The sequence below is a fragment of the Melopsittacus undulatus genome, chromosome 2 (genome assembly GCF_012275295.1).
Source record: "Melopsittacus undulatus isolate bMelUnd1 chromosome 2, bMelUnd1.mat.Z, whole genome shotgun sequence".
NCBI lineage: Eukaryota > Metazoa > Chordata > Aves > Psittaciformes > Psittaculidae > Melopsittacus > Melopsittacus undulatus.
In genome coordinates, this window is record NC_047528.1 from 82,488,514 (window position 1) to 82,508,165 (window position 19,652).

Here is a 19,652-nt window from a genome sequence, read left to right on the forward strand (position 1 = left end):
TTCAAAGGCCCAAACTGCTGGCTTTTTGGGGTGCAACATGCAAACCATTAGAAAACATGTGCATCTTTAATACAAATTTAAAGTTGAGTATATTGGGTGGTCCCAGTAGAAAAGGAAGTTTTATCTGTATTTCTGTAGGCACCAGCTTACTATTTCATGTGTAGCTGTCAAAAGAGCATGCACACAGATGAGTTCTTAGATGTCTGATGGCAATTTACTTACCCAAAGATTCCATTTGCTTGTGACAAAATGGATGCATATAGACTTTGGGTTTAATTTTCTGCTCACAATAAGCCTTTAAGTGACTGCTGCTGAGCACATCTTTTGAATAACAAGCAGAGTTTGCAACTTCATCCTCTAGAAGTTTGTATTTTTTCTTCTGGATTAGCACTGTAGAAAGTTACAGGGTGCATGATAACCTGTTCTATATTTGGATGAGTTCCAAACTGAATTGACAGCATTAAAGAATGCATGTTGAAGTGATGCAGCAGGTGTTTTGGTTAAAACACTGGGCCACTAAATGAAGTAATGTTTCTGTGTGTTACTAATTAAGCTGGGATTTCACCATCAATGTTTACCCCTAAGACTGATCCTAACAATTTTGTCAGACCTGTGGCTGATATTACTCAGTGTCCTTGCCTTCAACTCCATTGCATGGTTAAAATGATATAGCAAAGTTTGTACCTCACAGTCTGTTTGACCAAAGTCTTGCTGTAACAGTGGTTTTCAGGTCTGTGAAACATTTTTGGACTGAGTGCATCCATAACTTGAGCACAGGCTGTATTTGACCCCATTATGATAAACTAATCCAGAGTTTCCATACGCTGTCATGGTTGTCTGCAGTACAATAACAATTTTTTTGCATCAAGTCTGGTTGAATTTGGCCATGCAAGGTCTGCTTTAGGTTTTGTTTCCATATTTTCAATTAATGGATACAAAAAAACTTCACAGAAATGGAGACTGTTGAGTTGAAGAGCTCCATCCTAGTATAGTATAGTACCTGTATAGTACCTGTGGGCAGCAGAAAACAAACCACATAAAAGAAGATGATTATTTGTCCATTTACAAAGAATGGGAAAAGGAAACTTATTGCACAAAAATGTTTCAAAGTATTGCTGTCGCATGATATTCTATGTCACATTCATCTCTGTTAACTAAATTAAAGGGCAGCCATTATATAATACAGCTCTGCTTCACACCTGGAGTCAAAGCAAGATCAACTTGTTCTAATATGTTTCTAAATAAAGAATTATGAAATGGTTAAGGAAATAAGAGTACTTTCAGGTACAAAAGTATACATAGATAAATACTTTCAGTCTCCTTGGGAAAGAAAAAAAGGTTTTAGAAGAAATGATCAACAGCCCTGCGTTTGGTTATTAGCAGGTATTTTTCTTCCTAAGTGTGTGAAGAAACAGTGAGTAACTATATTCCAGTTTATTGCTAAGGCACAGGAGCTTGAAAAAAAATAAATCTTTGAAATGGCATAATCTATATGTAAAGCCAGAATGCAAGCAACAATCAATCACAGTTTCATTCTGATAATTCTTGGATAGATGACATAATTGTTTGCTGATGAAGGGAAATAACCAAATTATAATTTTAAAGAAAAGCTTTGCTTTGAGTTTGGAGTTTTGCCATTTTTCCTGAACCTGAATATTAGATCTGTCCAGGATCTGAATTTACCAAGCAGCCAAATCTGTAATTATCATACTACATAATTATATAATTAGTAATATTAATTCCTTTATGACTTGGTTTATGATCAGGACCAGGTCAGAAATTTTCTGGTGATGTCTTTTTTTTCTTGGAAAAGGCAGGTGTGCTGACACCAAGTATTTTCATGGGTAAACTACATGCACCAGTAAATGGTCAAGAAAACACAAAGCTGTGACGGATTTGCTGCATGCTTGCTGGGAGTCTGGGAACTCCTGGATGCATTGCTTAAAAGAATGCTTACATGGAAAATATCCCGAGAGCAAAGGGGTTGTGAGGAAAGTCGAGAGCCTTCTGCTTCCATGTGACATGGCTAAAAGACTGGTAAGATGAGAGCCCAGTTCCCAGAGTTTGACTCAGCCACAAGACCTGGATGTTTGCAGGCTCCTATGTCTCCCTCTCAGTCCATTGGGACAGCACATTAAAAAAAAAAATAATTATGAAGAGGAATGTTCTTTAGAATGTAGGTATCAGTTCCACCCATTGCAAGCAGGAGTAGGTGGGACCATTTAACTGAGAAGAACCTTAAAATGTTTCACAGAGCTGGCTGTGTAACTCGAATAATTTTAGTTAACTAAAAGCAGGCTAATATATAAATATCATAGAAGTAAAGAAAAGGCATATGTGATCGTCCCCTGTGTATCCCAGGCATTTCACAGTTTCTGAATTGTCTGCTTATGCCAGTATACCAGCCCATCAGATAACAAAATTACCATATAAGGTGATTCTGCTTTAAACGGATCTTTTTTCTTTTCATTAAAAAAATTTAAAATGACCCTGACAGGTAGGGAGTATAATAACTCAGGGAAACCACTGTGCTAATGCATCTAGCAGTTTCCCAAACCAGACTACCCATCTTGCTGTTTGAATAAATTCATGATTGCCTGAACCCATCTATGCAGATATAGCCTAGATCCTGGTAATTCTTTCCCTTCAAATGCTATTAAAACTAGGGAACTAGAGGAGAAATAAGTGTTCCCTACAATACAGGATAATGCATTGTCTGCCTCCACAGTATGAAAAAATATATGTCAAATAAATGTGTTAGTATGATATTTACATAAGCAAGAAAACAATGGCATAGCATTAATAATTTTCCCTCTAAGCAAGGATTTGTAAACCATCATAGCAGACAATACCCAGAGCCTTTAAAACAGTTTGAATACTGCATTATTTCTTATTATTTATCCCTTCAAGTAGTAATATATTCTCATCTTTGCTCAAAGAATTTCAACTGAGCAGCACTGCTTTCAAGCACATGGTATGGTTTTGACCATTACTAAGGTGACAGCAGAAAAAGGCATTACCTGATATTCATTTTGTCAGTTGTCATACTTTTCCCATGTATTTCTTGACCTCTCTGTGTGTTAACTCAGTAGCTGCTTTAATAGTGTCCTTCTGCAGAAACAAAAAACTCCTATGTAATCTCATACTTGATCCATTCAGTGTTATTTAAAGGCATTGCAAAGACATTAGATGCTTGTCTGTTGTTAAGGATCGTTTCACATATACTCTGAAGAAAAATAGTGAAAAGAGTGAGCCATAGAAGGCAGTACTTCTCTTTTTCTTATTTTTCTTTTTTGTTGTTGTTGGTTTTGTGTTTGGTTTTCTGTGGATACAACAATCCAATAAATAGTATCACACAAAAGGCATGCAGAGGAGAGAATGAGCCCACTGTCATTTCATGGGTTTGGAAAGTTTGAAAATAGTAACAGTATAACCAATTCTAATGTTATCATCCTCAAATGTTAATGATCACAGTATGCATGGTTCCTTAAAAAAGAAGAGTAGACTGACCAAGATTATTACCATTGATTTCATTTATACTCTTTCACCCACCACACACTTGGCAGGCTTTTCTAAATAATACAGAATACAAACAGGTGTAAAATGAGGAAAGGAGTGGCTCAGTAAATGAAGTCAACATTGACTGAATATAATGTTACTTATGACACACAGTATGCAGAGTATTCAGTCAGGTCTCTTTTACAAGCAATTGATATTCTCAATAGCTTGTGCATAATGTTGTCAAGAGAGTTAGAAGGATGTTAACGTTTCATTACTCTTGCCATTGATTTCTTTCTGCTTTCTTCACAACACATCAAAACATGACCTCTTATTCCACTGAATTAGTTCCAGAGCACTTGGCATTATTGACCCCCTAATGAAAATTAACGATGGCTCTTTTGATTCAGTTTTTCAAGTAGGCATACCAAACACATTTAAGAAACAGGCAGATATATTTCTCATATTGAAACAAAATAACACACTGTTAAGTAACAAAATGTACATTAATGCAACATTAAATTTGCAAATTTAAGCACACAGAATTCAAGAGATTAAAACTGCATTATCAGGAGCTGATGCAGTAAAGGTGTATGCTTGGCAATAATTTCAGACTGGGAAAGCCAATGAGTTTTGCAAGTAAAGCTACACATACTCTTAGAACATTTCAGCCTCAGCCCCTAAATCCATAGTAAAAATCTGGAAAGACTGAAATGGTTTTACTATGCAACAGAGACAACTGCACATTAGCTTAGGTATTGCCATGCTTTTCCCCTTTAGAGCTAGAGAAGAATTGAAATTATTTTCCGTGATTTTTTTCCTTTATGCTCACAAAGTGTCACTCACACTAGAGTGGATTTCCTCCATACAGAGCCTTACACAAATGTTTATACATAAACTGGCTTTGGTCTATGGATATGGATGCCTTCTCCCTTGCATCTCTGTAAATAAGGATTACCTCTACCATGTGGAACAGGAAAGGTGAATGGATTCATACTGGGTGAAAGCTTGCCATTTTATCTAAACAGTTTACTATTCCTGGCAAATTCTTCTAGAAGTAATTCCTGTGGAATTGCCTAGGAAATCTGCAAGAATAATGAATAAGCTAACTTACTTTCTTCCACTCTTTAGACAACAAAGACTACGATGCATATCTATCTTATACCAAAGTGGATCCTGACCAATGGAATCAAGAAACTGGAGAAGAAGAAAGATTTGCTCTTGAGATCCTACCAGATATGCTTGAAAAGCATTACGGATATAAGTTGTTCATACCAGACAGAGATTTGATTCCCACAGGAAGTAAGTAATATCTTTATTCTTGTGTGTTCCCTAAACAGCAAATGCAGTGATTGCAGTGGTTGATTTAGTATTATTTCTATACCTACTGCTTCAGAATGTCAACTTTCCTCCCTTATCTTACAGAATTCTGAAAATAAGCTACCAAGCATACTTAATATGTATTTTCCAGATAAGATTGTGTTTTTGTATTATGCTGGTTGAAGGTGAGATAGTGCAGAAAGGCCATGTATAATTAAAAGAAATTAATGAAACTAACATTTTTTTCACAAATTTTTTGAGACCTTGCATATCTAGGAATGAATACAGAGGTCTTACCTGGAAATATTTCCATGGTTCTAAGTATTTGTTACGTGTCCTTCAGACAGGAAGGAAAAAGTTATGTTTGGACTAAAATAAGGGTTAAATAGTAACATCTGCAGCAGAGCAAAGTAGTGAATTTTGTTAGTGTCCAGTGCAGATAAATGTGTAGTGGAGGTACTGGAACATTCTCAGAGACTGAAAATCAGAATTCATTCCAGCTGGTTCAAGAAAATATATATTTTTTTTATGTTTCTTTCACATGTTAGAATATACATACAGTAATTTTTTGTATGTTGGTGTATATTCTTCATTTAACTTCAGTTTAAACATATAGACAGCTACTGACATCAGTATCTTTAAAGACAAGGAAGAATGCTTGGTATAGGCAAAGCACAACAGCAAACATCTGCATGAATATTTTTTATATATATAGCAAACTGAACATTAACTTGCAGGAGGCCACACCTTTTTTGTGTATGTGTGTGGTGTAAGCACGAAAAGAAGAATCTGAGCCTACAGTATATCTTAGAGTAGCATTTTGGTTTGAGACTAAGCCCCTCAAGCACTAAGTTGCTGCTCTGTTGGCTACCTGGGTGACTGACTTTTTAAAGGAAAGGATGATGTTGGCCACATTTGTTCTAATAAAGACATAGTTATTGATACGAAACCATGGCTCACGAGCAAGCACTCATAACACATAGTGCATGCAGGAATAGATGTTTCTCATGATCGTGGAATAACTGAAGTAGAAAGGGAGCTCTCGAGGTCATCTTGTCTAGCCCTGTACTCAAGCTGAGTCTCCAGAGCAGGTTGCCCAGGACCATGTCCTGCCAAGCGAGCCTGGTAAATTTGAGTATTTTAGCTCTTCTGAGAGCAGGGATTTGCCTCTGTTGTTTCTCCCAAGCCTATGGGAGCAGTATTTTCTAGATTGTTTTTTCAGCAATTGTCTTATTTTGTAGCCTACATTGAAGACGTGGCAAGATGTGTAGACCAAAGCAAGCGACTGATCATCGTTCTGACTCCAAATTATGTGGTAAGAAGAGGCTGGAGCATCTTTGAACTGGAAACAAGGCTTCGAAATATGTTAGTCACGGGCGAAATCAAAGTGATACTGATTGAATGCAGTGAACTGCGAGGAGTTATGAACTACCAGGAGGTTGAGGCCCTAAAACATACCATCAAGCTCCTCACTGTCATTAAATGGCATGGACCAAAATGCAACAAGTTGAATTCCAAGTTCTGGAAACGTTTACAGTATGAAATGCCTTTTAAGAGGATTGAACCCATCACACACGAGCAGGTTTTAGATGTCAGTGAGCAGGGGCCCTTTGGGGAACTGCAGACAGTCTCTGCAATTTCCATGGCTGCTGCCACCTCCACTGCTCTTGCCACTGCCCATCCAGACCTGCGCTCCACCTTTCATAACACATATCATTCACAGATGCGCCAGAAACACTATTATCGAAGCTATGAATACGATGTACCTCCTACCGGCACCCTGCCGCTTACCTCAATAGGTAACCAGCATACCTACTGCAACATCCCTATGACACTTATAAATGGGCAGCGTCCACAGACAAAAACTAACAGGGAACAGAATCCAGAAGAGGCTCACACAAACAGTGCGATACTGCCCCTCTTGCCACGGGAGACCAGTATATCAAGTGTCATTTGGTGATCGAAATGCAAGGGGCTGTCAACCACCTTGAATAGGAGCTGAGTCTGCAGTCTGGTGCCTGGAACTACATCCTCAACTGCTGCTGTTAAACATGCATTACAATCAATAACATACGAGGAAAAACAGGGTCTTGTACATATGGTTTTTGCAATTTCTTTGTAGCATCAGTCTTCCTGTTTTACCCATGTCTCTTTCCATTCACATTTTCAACTTTGTTTTATATGTCATTGGAATTTGTATATTTACATTTTTTTAAATGAAGAGACTGATGTATAGATAGGAAAATTTTTTGCTTCATTAGTATAGTTTTAGACTTCTGTTCGTTTGTTTTTAACCTCTCTTGGGAATGCTTGGACAAAGCTATGTTGATATCAGAAGCACCATCCATTTTCTTGGCCTACCTAGCCTGATTTCTGAAGGCCATGCCTGCTGCAGTTCACCTCTTTCAGAGAATATTTGTCCTTAGAAGGACCCCGTCCTTCACTGAGAGCTCCAACTTCATTTCTACTCCTGTAATGTGCACTGCTCCTTCCCTGCCCTTACAATGACCCTCATTTGGGGTAATACTGCAGTCTGATCATCTAACATGTAACTTGGTAGATACCTGTCAAACAACAGAATATAGCCAATCTGTATCGGTTGCTTCACAGTAGTCACTACAGAGTCTGTAGAAACTAGAGATGGTTTGGTTTTTGCTTTCATGGGTTGTTTTTTTTTTTAATTATTATTTTCAGAATGAGTTGATTGTATCCCTTTTATAAATATAAAAGCAAACCTATTTTTAACACTTCCTGGAAAAGTATTAATGTGGTTGTGGATTTTATTTTTAAGCATTTAACTTTTTCTTTTCCCCCCTTTCAAAATCCTGCAAATAGGACCATTTACGATTGTAAGGCATATAAGTGAGGCAATAGGCACAGAAGTGCAATATCTTGCTGATATTTACAGTGATGACTTCCAAACCAAAGGGGAATAAAAGGCAGTGTTGTAGATGGTTTGTCACTTTGTATTATAGAAAGTGTTATTTTCTAAAAAAGTAAGAGCAAAACATTATTTTGCTGTGGATTACAGAGTCCCCTTGTATTTTAATGTTCAAAAAGCCCTGTATTATTTGCTTTAAAATTATATATTCAGGATTAAGAAGTCTTCTCTCATTTGGTTTTAGCTTGTAATGAAAAATAAAACTTTCTTAATTTCAAAATTATTTCAGTAAGAACTCAGGCAGAAAAACAATGACATGAATACCGACAAATATAATTGTTTTCAAAATAAACTTTATTTATACAAAATTAATATTTAAATCAGACCTTGAAGTATTAAAAAATATTCACTTTAATAAATAAATAAATTAGTTTTATTTTTTTATGTATGATTCTATCTTTGAGGAGTTGTAAATAATGCATGTACCATGGCTGCCAGGGAGGAAACCCCCCCCCTAGGTTTATATCTGGACATCTTTAGGACAATAAGCATCTTATTCATACTTACATTTTAAATAACAGAAAAGGCTTTTCTGGTTTTAGAAAGAGACAGGAGCCATGTTGTAGCTCTATAACATATCCAGGCCAAGCTCTGTGCTAGTCTCTGCTAGCAGAAGCAGAGGAGCTGGGGTTACTTGTTGCAGCACACTGTCATATAGTAGGTTTGATTTGCCCTGGCAGAAATGTAACTGGTATCCTGAGAAACAGACCTTTTAGTCTATTTATGTGATTAATTTTCTTTATGTATTTTTATGGTAGCTAAATAATATTGACCAATACAATGGATGTGTGGGGCTTTCTCATCCTTATTGTCACAATGGGAAAAGTACAGCTCATAATATTTTGGTCTTCTTAATGAAAAGTGATGGGTAGAGAATGGGCAAACTGCAGTGTGGGGGATGTTTGTGGGAGTAATCCAGAACTGACAGTGTGGGAGGAAATGACTATGCTCCTGTTGTGAAAGTCAAGAAATCTCAGTATCTGCATAACAACATAATAGGGCTTCGGGATGTGCACTGATTTCTAGTTGTTTAAAAATGTTTATTTCTCTGACAATTTGCTTTTCTACAATCTGTTCTTTACTATGCTGTCTCCCTCTGGACATGTGCCAAACATCCACAAAATGGAAATGAAGCTGCCAGGCCACATAAAATTTTAAGAGAGCTTTGCATATTTGATTATTTTCATAGTGTAAGAAAGAAAGCTAGTATTTATTTGCTTCTACAGACACCTGTCAGGCACTGATGGCATTTTCCTTCATTCATCTGGATACCAAATACCCCAGTATCCTATAAAAGCAATGCATTATTGTTTTTGCTTTCTCTTTACCTTGGAGTAAAGACTGGGATGTGAAATAAATGTAGGTTGCAACTATCTGACCACAGTCACATTTAGATGATTGGTAGGCAATCCCTCATGGGGAGTACTTTTCTGTTGTTCTATTTTTAGTGTAGATTTAAGCACTTTGAATAGCATGATTCAGGGATTGACAGATACTATTTGATATTCACACTATGTAAACATTTTTTCTTATAATGTTTTATTATAATATATTAAACAAAAGAAAAACAAAAAGAAAAAGAATCAACTACAAAACAAAACCTAAAACAAATGGAGAAGCTTTCTATGGCTTTAGAAACATTCCTTCTTAGAATTCCTCCTCTATGAACAGCTTTGTGCAGGGAACAGTGAAGAGAACTGTTTTGTGTTCACATGCTCTATGTTTGCCAAAAGTTGCTTGAATGCAAAATAAAATAAAAAAAAAAAGCAACAAAACAACCAAAACCAACCACACCTGTTGTTGCCCTAGTGCTTAGGCTCCATCCTTTTTTGGTGAAGGTGTTCCAGTTTTTGACAATGCAGCCTGCAGTGTGCATGCAATAGCCACATATAAGGTTTAGCCATAAGCAAATAGCACTTTATTTTAAAAGCTGCACAGTGTGATGATCAGAAAAACTTACTCTGCCTGGTCAAGAACTTCGGGTTTGTATGTGTATTCTATGCACATGAATTATCCAAGTGTGGTGCTTTGTCTTTATAAGGCTCTCTATAATCAGGGTAGGCTTTGCTATAAAACTAAACGACTCTATTCTACAATCTGTGGAAATTCAGTATATAGGTTCTCCAGAGTGCACATGTAGCTGTAATGGGGGAACTGTACAGTATTCAGCTAATTATTTTGAGGTTAAAGTGCATTGCTGGGTCTGATTCTGTTCTCAGTTGCAGCAGTATGATTTGAGAGTAAATCTAATAAAGCTGAATGAGTTTAAGATTGATTTATGTGGGAGAAGAAAATTGGAAAAACAAAGAGAAAAAGAAATCATATTTGGAGTCTGTGACAAGCTGAAATCTTGGCTGCAAGGGAAGCAGCAGCAAAACGTCTTCTGAATTTTAGTAGGGGCCCAGTTCTCACCTGGCAGCTGACTTCAAACACTTTCAAAATGATCTGGTGCAGAGCTAGATACTGTTAGGCTTAGATGCAAACTAAGATTTTTCTATTACTGCACAGCTGCAAAAGCCATGTGTATGTTACATAATGGTGATAATCAGCTTCAGAATAATTGGAAAGCTTGTTATACCTGCCTGATTAAAATTCACAAAGTTTTTCTTGGATATTGTGCATTAATGACACGTTTAAATTATAGATAAAGCAGTGAGATTTGGGGAAAACTGGCTAGGTAAACAGGCTTCCTTCATTCTTAAACTGAAGAAAAAAAAAAAGAAAATGTCAAGTTAGCAAGCCTAAGGAGAGTTTAATTAAAATCCAAGGAAGAAAAACAAATCACAGCAGTAAAGTAAGCTTAAAAATAGGATAAAGGACAATGGAGAAGAAAGGCCAAAATGCCCACCTGTTTTATGTCTGTATTGTAGCTGGTTTTGTCATGAAAGCTCTGTACTCTAGATGACCTACTCCAAGCAACTGGCTTTTTGGGGCCCACCATGAAGGTCAGCAACGCAAATATGTACCTGTATGTCTAATACACTTCTTAATGATTTCGTGCTTACTGAGCCTAGCACAGAGAGGTTTGGTATGTCTTCTATTGTTGTGATACACAGGATTTTAATGTCAGCATTAAAATAATCTCAGTAACAAGCTTAGTTTATTATATTCCTATATTCCTTATTTATTATATTCCTTCACACCAACCCCTTATCTAATTTACTATTATTAGAATACTTTTTTAACCCATTTCTCAGCTCAACAAGCGAGTAATGTGACTGGCATCAGAAAAAAATGCAAGCAATAGCATAACAATTAGTTTCCTTTTATTGGTGCAAGTTCCCTTGCATTTTTTCTGTATAATCACAAGTCTTCACCTCCTAAATAGCCTGCTGAGTGGAGGCTGGAGAACACCACTATGTCTTTCATTTGCAATTTATTGAACTTCATATGGATACTAAGCTATCATTTGTGATATAATTTCACTGGGCTATTTCCCAATGACTGTATCTTCCAAGAAGGCATGCTGGCAGCATTGCACTTCTCCAGCTGGCCTTGTGTTGATGTTCCAGAACTCAGAGTTGTTGCCCTGGGGAATGAAACTCATAGAAATATTTAAACTAGTAGGAGGTTTTCTATGTTTTTTTTTTTTTTTAATTTTGTTAAAGACAAATTTTGACCTTTGCTCTGTACTAATAAGCTCAGTGGGTGGGAGGTCTAGAGTCCACACAGCCATGAAGTAGTCAGAACAGAAATTACAAAGGCAAGTCTGATACCATATTTGGAGCATTTATAAATTCTTAAGCTTCCCATATTACTATAATATGGTGCATTGAGATTGACAGCTGTTGAAGGAAAGTATTCAGTTTGTTTGTATAACCAGCCTCATTGCAAAAGCTTATCAGCATTCTTATATTAAATAGCCAATATCCTAGATAATGTAATTTCAAAAACCTTCAATAGTCAATTAAAATATTTTTGGTTTGATGACTTAAGAGCAACATGATTCTCTAGGATCTAAATGTAAAACAGATTATCTATTACTGAGCTTACAGGAAGCACAACAATCTCTTTGCTGGTTCACTAGCACTAGGAAAACAATTTGAAGCAAAATTTAAGAGCTACGAAATTGCTTGAGATATTTTTGTTATTTTTTATAAAGATATTTCTCTTAACTGTCAAGGTATGACAGAACACACAAATTACTCAGAAATAAAATGGATGTGCTTTTTAACCTTCTCTTTCTCTGGTTATCAAATATTATCTCGCTCTGTGCCCCCCTCAAAAATGCAAAATCATCCAGGAAAAATGAATACCTACTGAGCCCATACTTGAAAGCCCATTTGGTGGCAGAAAAAGAAGAGCAAGCCAGAGTGAGGGGCTGCACCACATGGCTACAACTGGGAAGCTCTACAGTGGGGATGCTGTGTGTGCCTGTGCAGGGAGAGGCACAGGGCTCTGACCATTGTGTTTAGTTACTCCTATGTCAGGTGGGTGCAGAAGGAACTATAGGTTCGGTATATTACGATTCTTCTGCCCGCTATAGGCAATACACAGAGAAGGTGGGCAGTAAACCTTGATGTTGGTGGCAATAAACACAAATGCCTTCAGCTGGCTAAGCATAGATACTCTATTTCAAAGCAGCCAGAAGAGTAGAAATAGCTGACATTGTTTTCCATTTGTTCAGTGTGCAAAATAAAAGCCAGCACTAAGCATAGAAAAAGTTTCTTACTGGGTTAGTGTGCAGACCACTAAATGACAGTTATAGGAAATTGCCATCTCAGTCAGTTAGCACCACTCTCTTGCAGCAGCTCCCTAACCTATTCCATCCCATCCCATGCTGTGCCATCTAAAGGATTCCATCCCATCCTGTCCCATTCTGTCTTTTCTCCATTTATCTTGCAGACTGTATTAAAAGGATATGCACACAAAGCTTGCTGTGAGTCCTCAGGTTAAGGTACATCCGAAAACTCTTTGCAGAGATGTTTAGGGTAAGTAGATGTCTTCTTTCCTGAGAAGAGACTTAACAGCAACAAAGCATTGATTTGTAAAATGTTTTTATTTTTGCTCTCAGTTTGCACACCATTTTTCACATCCCTGTAGAGTGCTCATCTGAAAGAACATCCTGGTATTGTCCTGAACCTTCTGTGAAGAAAGAAGTCAGTCTTACAAATATCATTCATGGGTTCAAAATTTTCTCACTCACGCATCTGCCATTAAGCTGCAGTGTCTGCACACACACTCAAAAAAAACAAAAACAAAAAAAACAAAACAAAACAAAAATAAACAAAGAAAAGCAAAATAACAATGCAATTATTAAATCCTATTTAAACATGGCTTTGAGAGCTTTTTTTTTTTGTCAGGGAAGGTTGTTTGCTTCTGCTGTTTTGTAGAAAGTTATGTGCGAGATTGTTTTAAATTTTCTCTTCATTCCTTGCATGACAGGTAAATCACAGGGAGATTTTATTTCTTTTTTGAGAAAGTTCAAATCTTAATTGTAAGTTTAAAATACAAGCTGCAGTGAATTTACAGACTTAGAAGAAATTGTTTGCCAGAGTTAATATTCTCTGGTGAACAGCCCACTGCAGCCCTAAGTTCTTAGGGACATCTCAGTAGAAAATTTAAAAAATTAGTATTATACATGTACCTTCAGCATCACATTAGATCATTGTACATTTGTCTCCTCAAAACCCAGGCAACTTCAAATGGGACAGTTATACAAATACAAAGCAGAGAGGAAAATACAAAGGTTTCCATCTATTTTAGCAAAATAGTTCCGTGACATCAGGCACCTTCTTTGAGACCATTAACCTATGCCTACCACAGGAAAACACATGAATCTACAAAAAGTGCAGATATCTGGTGGAAACACTTTCAAATCATAGTATCACAAAAAGCATTTTATAAATATTCATACTTCTACATAGGTATTTTAACTTGCAATTAATTAATCATCAAACAGTACAACAAAATAAGTAACACTCATAAAAATTCAAGGAACTCCCAAAAACCTGAGTTTGTTCCCAAAATGACATTTTCCGTGTTCTGCAAGGTGACAGACTTGCAACCAGGCCATTGCTAGGTGGCACTGTGACACAGATACATAGCTAGGGGTGACACTAGGAGGACCTACGAGTGGGAGAAGTATAGCGAAGATATTTCCTGGTCATGCCGGGAAATGTAGGTGGTACGTGACTGCCATTCATCTGGTCCTACTGCCACAGGAGGTTACAGGCATTTTTTTGCCTGTAGGACACTAGAATTACAAATTTACCAGGTACTTCTTTCACTTCCTGGGTGCTATCTGAAGTAATTTATATAAACCTCTTAGAATTAGAGAATGTTTTTTCTAGATGACCCAATCTACCCGAATCAAAAGAATATCTGTCAGAATTCCCCTATCATTGTCAGTACAGTTCATCTCCTATTTTCTCTGCTTACCCTTTCACTCTTCTAAACAAAAAAGACTGTGAACAGTTCTCAGTGCTATATAGCAAATGGCATTCCCACATTTTTTTTAATTTTTTTTTCTGTTAGATATTTGAAAAGTGAGAAATAGCAGCAAATATACTATCTGCTTGAAATGATACTTGCCAAGTTCAAAAAATTCCTGTTCAGTTGCCTTGTGCACCTTACCTGAAATTCTTCTTTCTAGATCCTGACAAAGAGCAATCTAGTGAATAAAGGGTTGGAGACAAACTAAATTGCACATGCATATAATTTTCTAGGATGTTTTTATTCCTTATAGTGACTCCTATTGTTTTTTAGTTTGTTTAGTTTTATTCTGTTTTGTTTTTATAAGGAAAGAGATGTCAGAACTGACATACTACTGCACTACATTAGTGAGGGGAGCTCCAGAGAACTGGAGTAAAGTAGTCATGAGCTACGCTGAAAATCTCCTGCCTCTGCACATTGCAGCTGTTGAAAGAGCTGCTGAATTTCCTTAGCTTCCACTTCAGTTGGTTCTCCACTTCATAGGCACTCTAACAAAGAGGTTTTGAAAGGGAAAATGATGCTTTCAGGTGCCATAATAAATAGAGTCTCAGGTACAGTAAATCTGATACCACAGGCTCCCTGAGAGATGATGTTTCTGTGTGAAACCTGAAGTCTCCGTGTGAAATCTGAGGTTTCCATCTCATTTTGGCCTTCAGACTGCCATCTATTGTCTTGCTGAGATTTTCCTAAGACTCAAAAAATAAAATCAGATATTTCAAACTCAAGGTGAATTAATGCAAAAAATATATTTTCATAATTGTTCATTTCAAATAGCTGACTAGAGCACAGATATCCACCCCTTCTTCCCATACCTCTTCCCTTCCTTCTGTCCTAGATAGTCAATGGCCATAACTTCTTTTACATGTCCTGTAAAAATATGATCTATGGATTTTATTATTATTTTCATAGAATCATAGAATAGTTAGTGTTAGAAAGGACCTTAAGATCATCTAATCCCAGCTCCCCCTGCCATGGGCAAACTAAGAAATAGTTTGATGTAACATCTTGGTTTCATCATAAAGGTTTGCAGATTTGTTATTCTTTTTTATTTCATACCTGTACAGCAGCTGATGAAGTTAAAGTAGGCAACTGCCCAGTGCTGGGCAGTGGTGAAGCAGCCAACAGTTAGTGAGCTTAGGATGCTACAAGACAAAATATTCGTCCTAGCTCTTACTGTAACATGGAATTATCTTCACAAAATGACATTTAAATATCCACTGCTGTCACTCACAGTAATTTTAAGTCCCATGAATTTTGCAAGAAAAGCACACTATTAAGTTTGTGCTTTTACTAGTGTAGTGACTATTCATAATACATGAACTTCAGCATAAGAACCATTTCATAGGTAAATATTTTTATTAGCATGCTGTACATAACTGCACTTTCTTCAGAAGCTAATACAACAAAATGACCAAAAAGACCTTTATAAGAATGAACATGTGCCTAGTTGCAATAGTAGAAGAAAAATTTCACCTCCTTCACTTTTACAAAAAGTTGCAAATGTAATACAAATAAAGAAATTAAAGTCCATAGAGAATTATTTGATTCTAATGTCAACTGCAGCATCTTTTTACCAGTTTCAACTTGTATAGGGGATTTAGTTTCCTTAATTTTTTTTCATTATTTTACCCAGCTCAGGAACTGACTGTCCATATGCAGAGTGCACAATAAAACTCAAGTAGTAATAGTCCTTTCTTGGGAGCGTGCTATTCAAAATTAATAGCTGGATAAGCATCTTGATAAAGCACCTTGTTAATAGAGCTCTCAGCTGGCCTTCAGTAGTCCTGAGAACAACCACAGTTGAAATGCTGTGTAGTTCCTACTGAATATATGCATATATATTGAAATATGAAGGTATGTTTACCAACTTTAAAACATTGCATTGATGGAATGAAACAAGCAAGTGCCATGCTAAGCTCTGGGATCCCTTCCAGCCCTTGGGATTCTGTGATTCTGTGTGATTCTTAGTCTGCTTAATGGTTGGTAAAAGTCAAAAAGAGTTATACTCAAGTCAGCAGAGTGAATGCTGTATATAACTGGTGCAAAAAGAGCAGAATCAGGCCCAGAATCTGTGACCATGGATTTCTGATTATTCTACTATTTAATTGAAGATTAGTTGCCTTTTCCAAATGTTTGTTACTATTGCCTTGCAAACCATAGATTAACATATGCATTCTTATCAAGGCTTTCTTTAAGGCTACAGATATAACTAAAAACTGGAAAATACGACTCTACACACTTTTTTCAAAATCACTGAAGTTCAAATAGAAGCACTGAAGATGAGATACATTCAACCTCTATTTATGCCTACAGTATATTAAATATTTTACTTAAAGAGATTAACATATTTATTTTTCAAAAAACCTAGATGGGTCATAGCTAAAAGCAACTGCATTTTTGTAGTAATACTATACCCGTTGCTGAGAAGAAAGAAAGTCATTATCAAAATGTTACCAAGTTTCAATGTTTGTTACTTCAAAAAGATCATGCTTTATGTTATCCTAACTTTTGGAAAATTCACCAAGCCTGGACTATAAGACTGAACAGCTTATTGTAATAACTATAACATATTAAACATTTTTGTATTTTCATCAATTTTTATTCTTGCAGAGAAAAGACATCACTCACTAAATATGAATGCTGCACATGTTAGCAATAGAAATATTGATTTTTGTAACTTTGATTGCACTTGCCTTAACTTCTCCACATGCATAAACAAACACAAATAACACACAGGGGAAAATAAGAAGATTAAGGGAAATAAAATCCATAAAAGTAGGCAAGTTTTGCATTACTTAATGAATAATGACACATGAGCATACTCACTAGAATCCTTGTAAAGAGCACATGATGTGTAGGTTTGTTAAAGCACAAGGTGTACTTTGTCTAGATTTAAAAAAACAAAAACAAAAACAAAACAAAAACAAACCAAACACAAAACAAACAAAAAACCTTTTGGTGTAACTCTGCTTTAGGTTTAAAAAAAGTTGGATGTTTAAAAAAAACCTTTATTACTTGCATATGAATATTTTTGTATAATATCTTAAGAAGGTTTTAAAACATAACAAAAAAAAACCTACTTGCTTTATAGTGTGCAAATTTTAGAGAAAAATAAACAGGGTATGTGTCCAGTTTGTAAAAAAATGTTCAAGATTATTCTTTCACTGGCTAAATGCAAGGTTATGACAACTTGAAATACTTTTTTGTGAACTGACAAAGAAAAAAAAATAAAGCAATGTGAATTATTTGCGTATGCAAACTTTTTTTAAAATAAATTGTTGCTGTTAACAATGCAAATTGAACAGTATAAGGAAGGATTTGAAGATTGCAGTTCAGTGATTTGATTTGCAGGGCATATTGGCCTACAGCATACGCATTGGATAAACTGGCACAGCTCCAGCTGAGGCAACGGAGCTGCTCCAGCTTACACCAGCTGAGAACCTGACCTTTTGCTTAATGATAAATTTAACAGTAAATATCCCTCTGTTAATATTCTCTTTCTTGGTGCTTCCTCTTGTTCCACTGGTTTATTTCTTAAGGATAACTCTTTAGGATATAAATATATTCTGTGTGTATTCTTTTTTTCTCAAAAAGATGAAGAGTTATGGATTTACTTATAGTAAAGCAGGTAGTGCATTCTCTCTGAGGGAAAGATTTTGTGTGCCTGTGTGGGTGCACATATATGTGTTTGGTTTACTACTGCATTGCTCAAGTTTTACAACTGTTAACTCCACTGGAATGGCAAGGTGACAGGGGAATAGAGGAACATGGTAGTGAAATTTTTGTTTTTAGCAGTGTGTATGTGTTGTGTGTGAGCAGAGTGGAAGACCCTGATTGATACAAGAACCGTAGTGCAACAGAAGTAGCTCAAACCACAGCAATGTTGTAATTGTACAAATGAAAGCTAACAAGAAAATGTCAAAAAAGGCATTTTTTGACATTGGAAAACCTAGATGCATGCTTTTCTTTTTAAGGTTTATTGAAAATGTCATCATGCCTGAATCAAGACAAATTCCATCTTTGGTTTTCTGAATGGACTGTAAGCTCTGTGGTTCTCAACTGCAGCAGCATAAATTAGGAGTGTCATTATCCAAGGCAATGGGTTTATACCCATGTTATACCAGTCACATGAACTGCAATCACACTCTTTTTGGCTATCCGATCTAGAACCTCATGTCCTCAATTCTTTGAAAGACACAAGTAACCCTTAATTTGTTTCAAACCTTTTTTTTTTTTTAAGTTGTGTATCCCTCCAGATTCCAGGGAATTACTCAAAAGTTGAATCTCTATGATGCAAGAATTTGGAGCCTTGCAATAAGAGACAGCCACCAAGGCACAACACCTCCTACAAAGGTTGACCATATGCTGCAGCTAGAGCTTAAGGGGCCAAAACTTAGCAATCTTCTGGCTCCAGAGGCCCAGGACACAGACCACCTTGTATCTTCCTATCTCATGTGTATCACAAGGATTTTAAAACATGACAAATGGATCTGTTTACCTGCAGCAACTCACATTTAAATGCATTTTTAATATAAAGAATGACTTTTGCACCTGCAGTCTGAAGCCTAGTGTCAAGGTGACCTATGGTACAAAATATTGTTACTGCAGTCACCTTTTGAACTTGGAAGCTGTCTGCTGCCTATACTTCTAATGAGATTTTTATCTTTGCCATACAAAATATAAGATCATCTGATAAAATGATCATGGTTTCACCAATATCAACAAGTTTAATTGGCTTGTCATGGTGCCAAGAAATGCATTTAGCATTCTATTAGACACCATAAGAGTTATGGTATCCACTGTAAATTTAAAAAAAAAAAATATGCATATTTAGTTACATTTTTAAAATATTGCTATTAAAAAGACATTAATTAAAAAAAAATCAAGAGCACAATGCTTTATTCTTTGCTTCATTACTTAGCATTCCTTGCAATTCTTAGACCCATGACTGAGAAAAGTACAAATGCAGAAATTTCCCAAAATCATGCATATGTAAACAGACTGGGAAGCCACGCAGGGCTGCATGCTTGAAGAGAGACAGTCACAGGGAGAAGTAAATAAATGAGAAGATTGCTTGGAAGTGCACTTGAGTCCTGGTTCTAAAAAAAAAAAATAAATTGAAAGAGACTAACAAACTGAAAGACAGAAGAATCACAAACAAGTCCAGTAGCAATCTAAATACTTAGAGTACATCTGGAAAGTTTTCTTGGAGAGTCCTGACCTGCACCTCATACAGTGGTTATCTGGAAGTCTTAATTTTATGATGACTGTTTCCTGACAAAACCATCAAAATAATTTGTGTTTTCTTCTTCTATGAGCTCTTGTCCTCACACAGTCCCCCCCTTCAGCATGCTCTAACTCAAATATTGGAAATTATCTCTGATTTGATGGTTCTTTGAACACCGAATTATTATTATATTCAATTTCATTCATTGATTATAGATATTCCCTCTCCTTT

At 36.3% G+C, this 19,652-nt stretch overlaps 1 protein-coding gene across 1 annotated transcript in view; it reads left to right on the top strand.

Moving 5' to 3' along the window:
- Positions 1–6,778, top strand: part of IL1RAPL1 (interleukin 1 receptor accessory protein like 1) — a 346,993-nt gene extending 340,215 nt beyond the window's left edge. The window contains exons 9-10 of the mRNA XM_034074647.1: positions 4,630–4,800; positions 6,060–6,778. Of these exons, the coding sequence (XP_033930538.1) occupies positions 4,630–4,800; positions 6,060–6,778 (890 nt within the window). The remainder of the gene's footprint in view (positions 1–4,629; positions 4,801–6,059) is intronic.
- Positions 6,779–19,652: the final 12,874 nt, after the last annotated feature.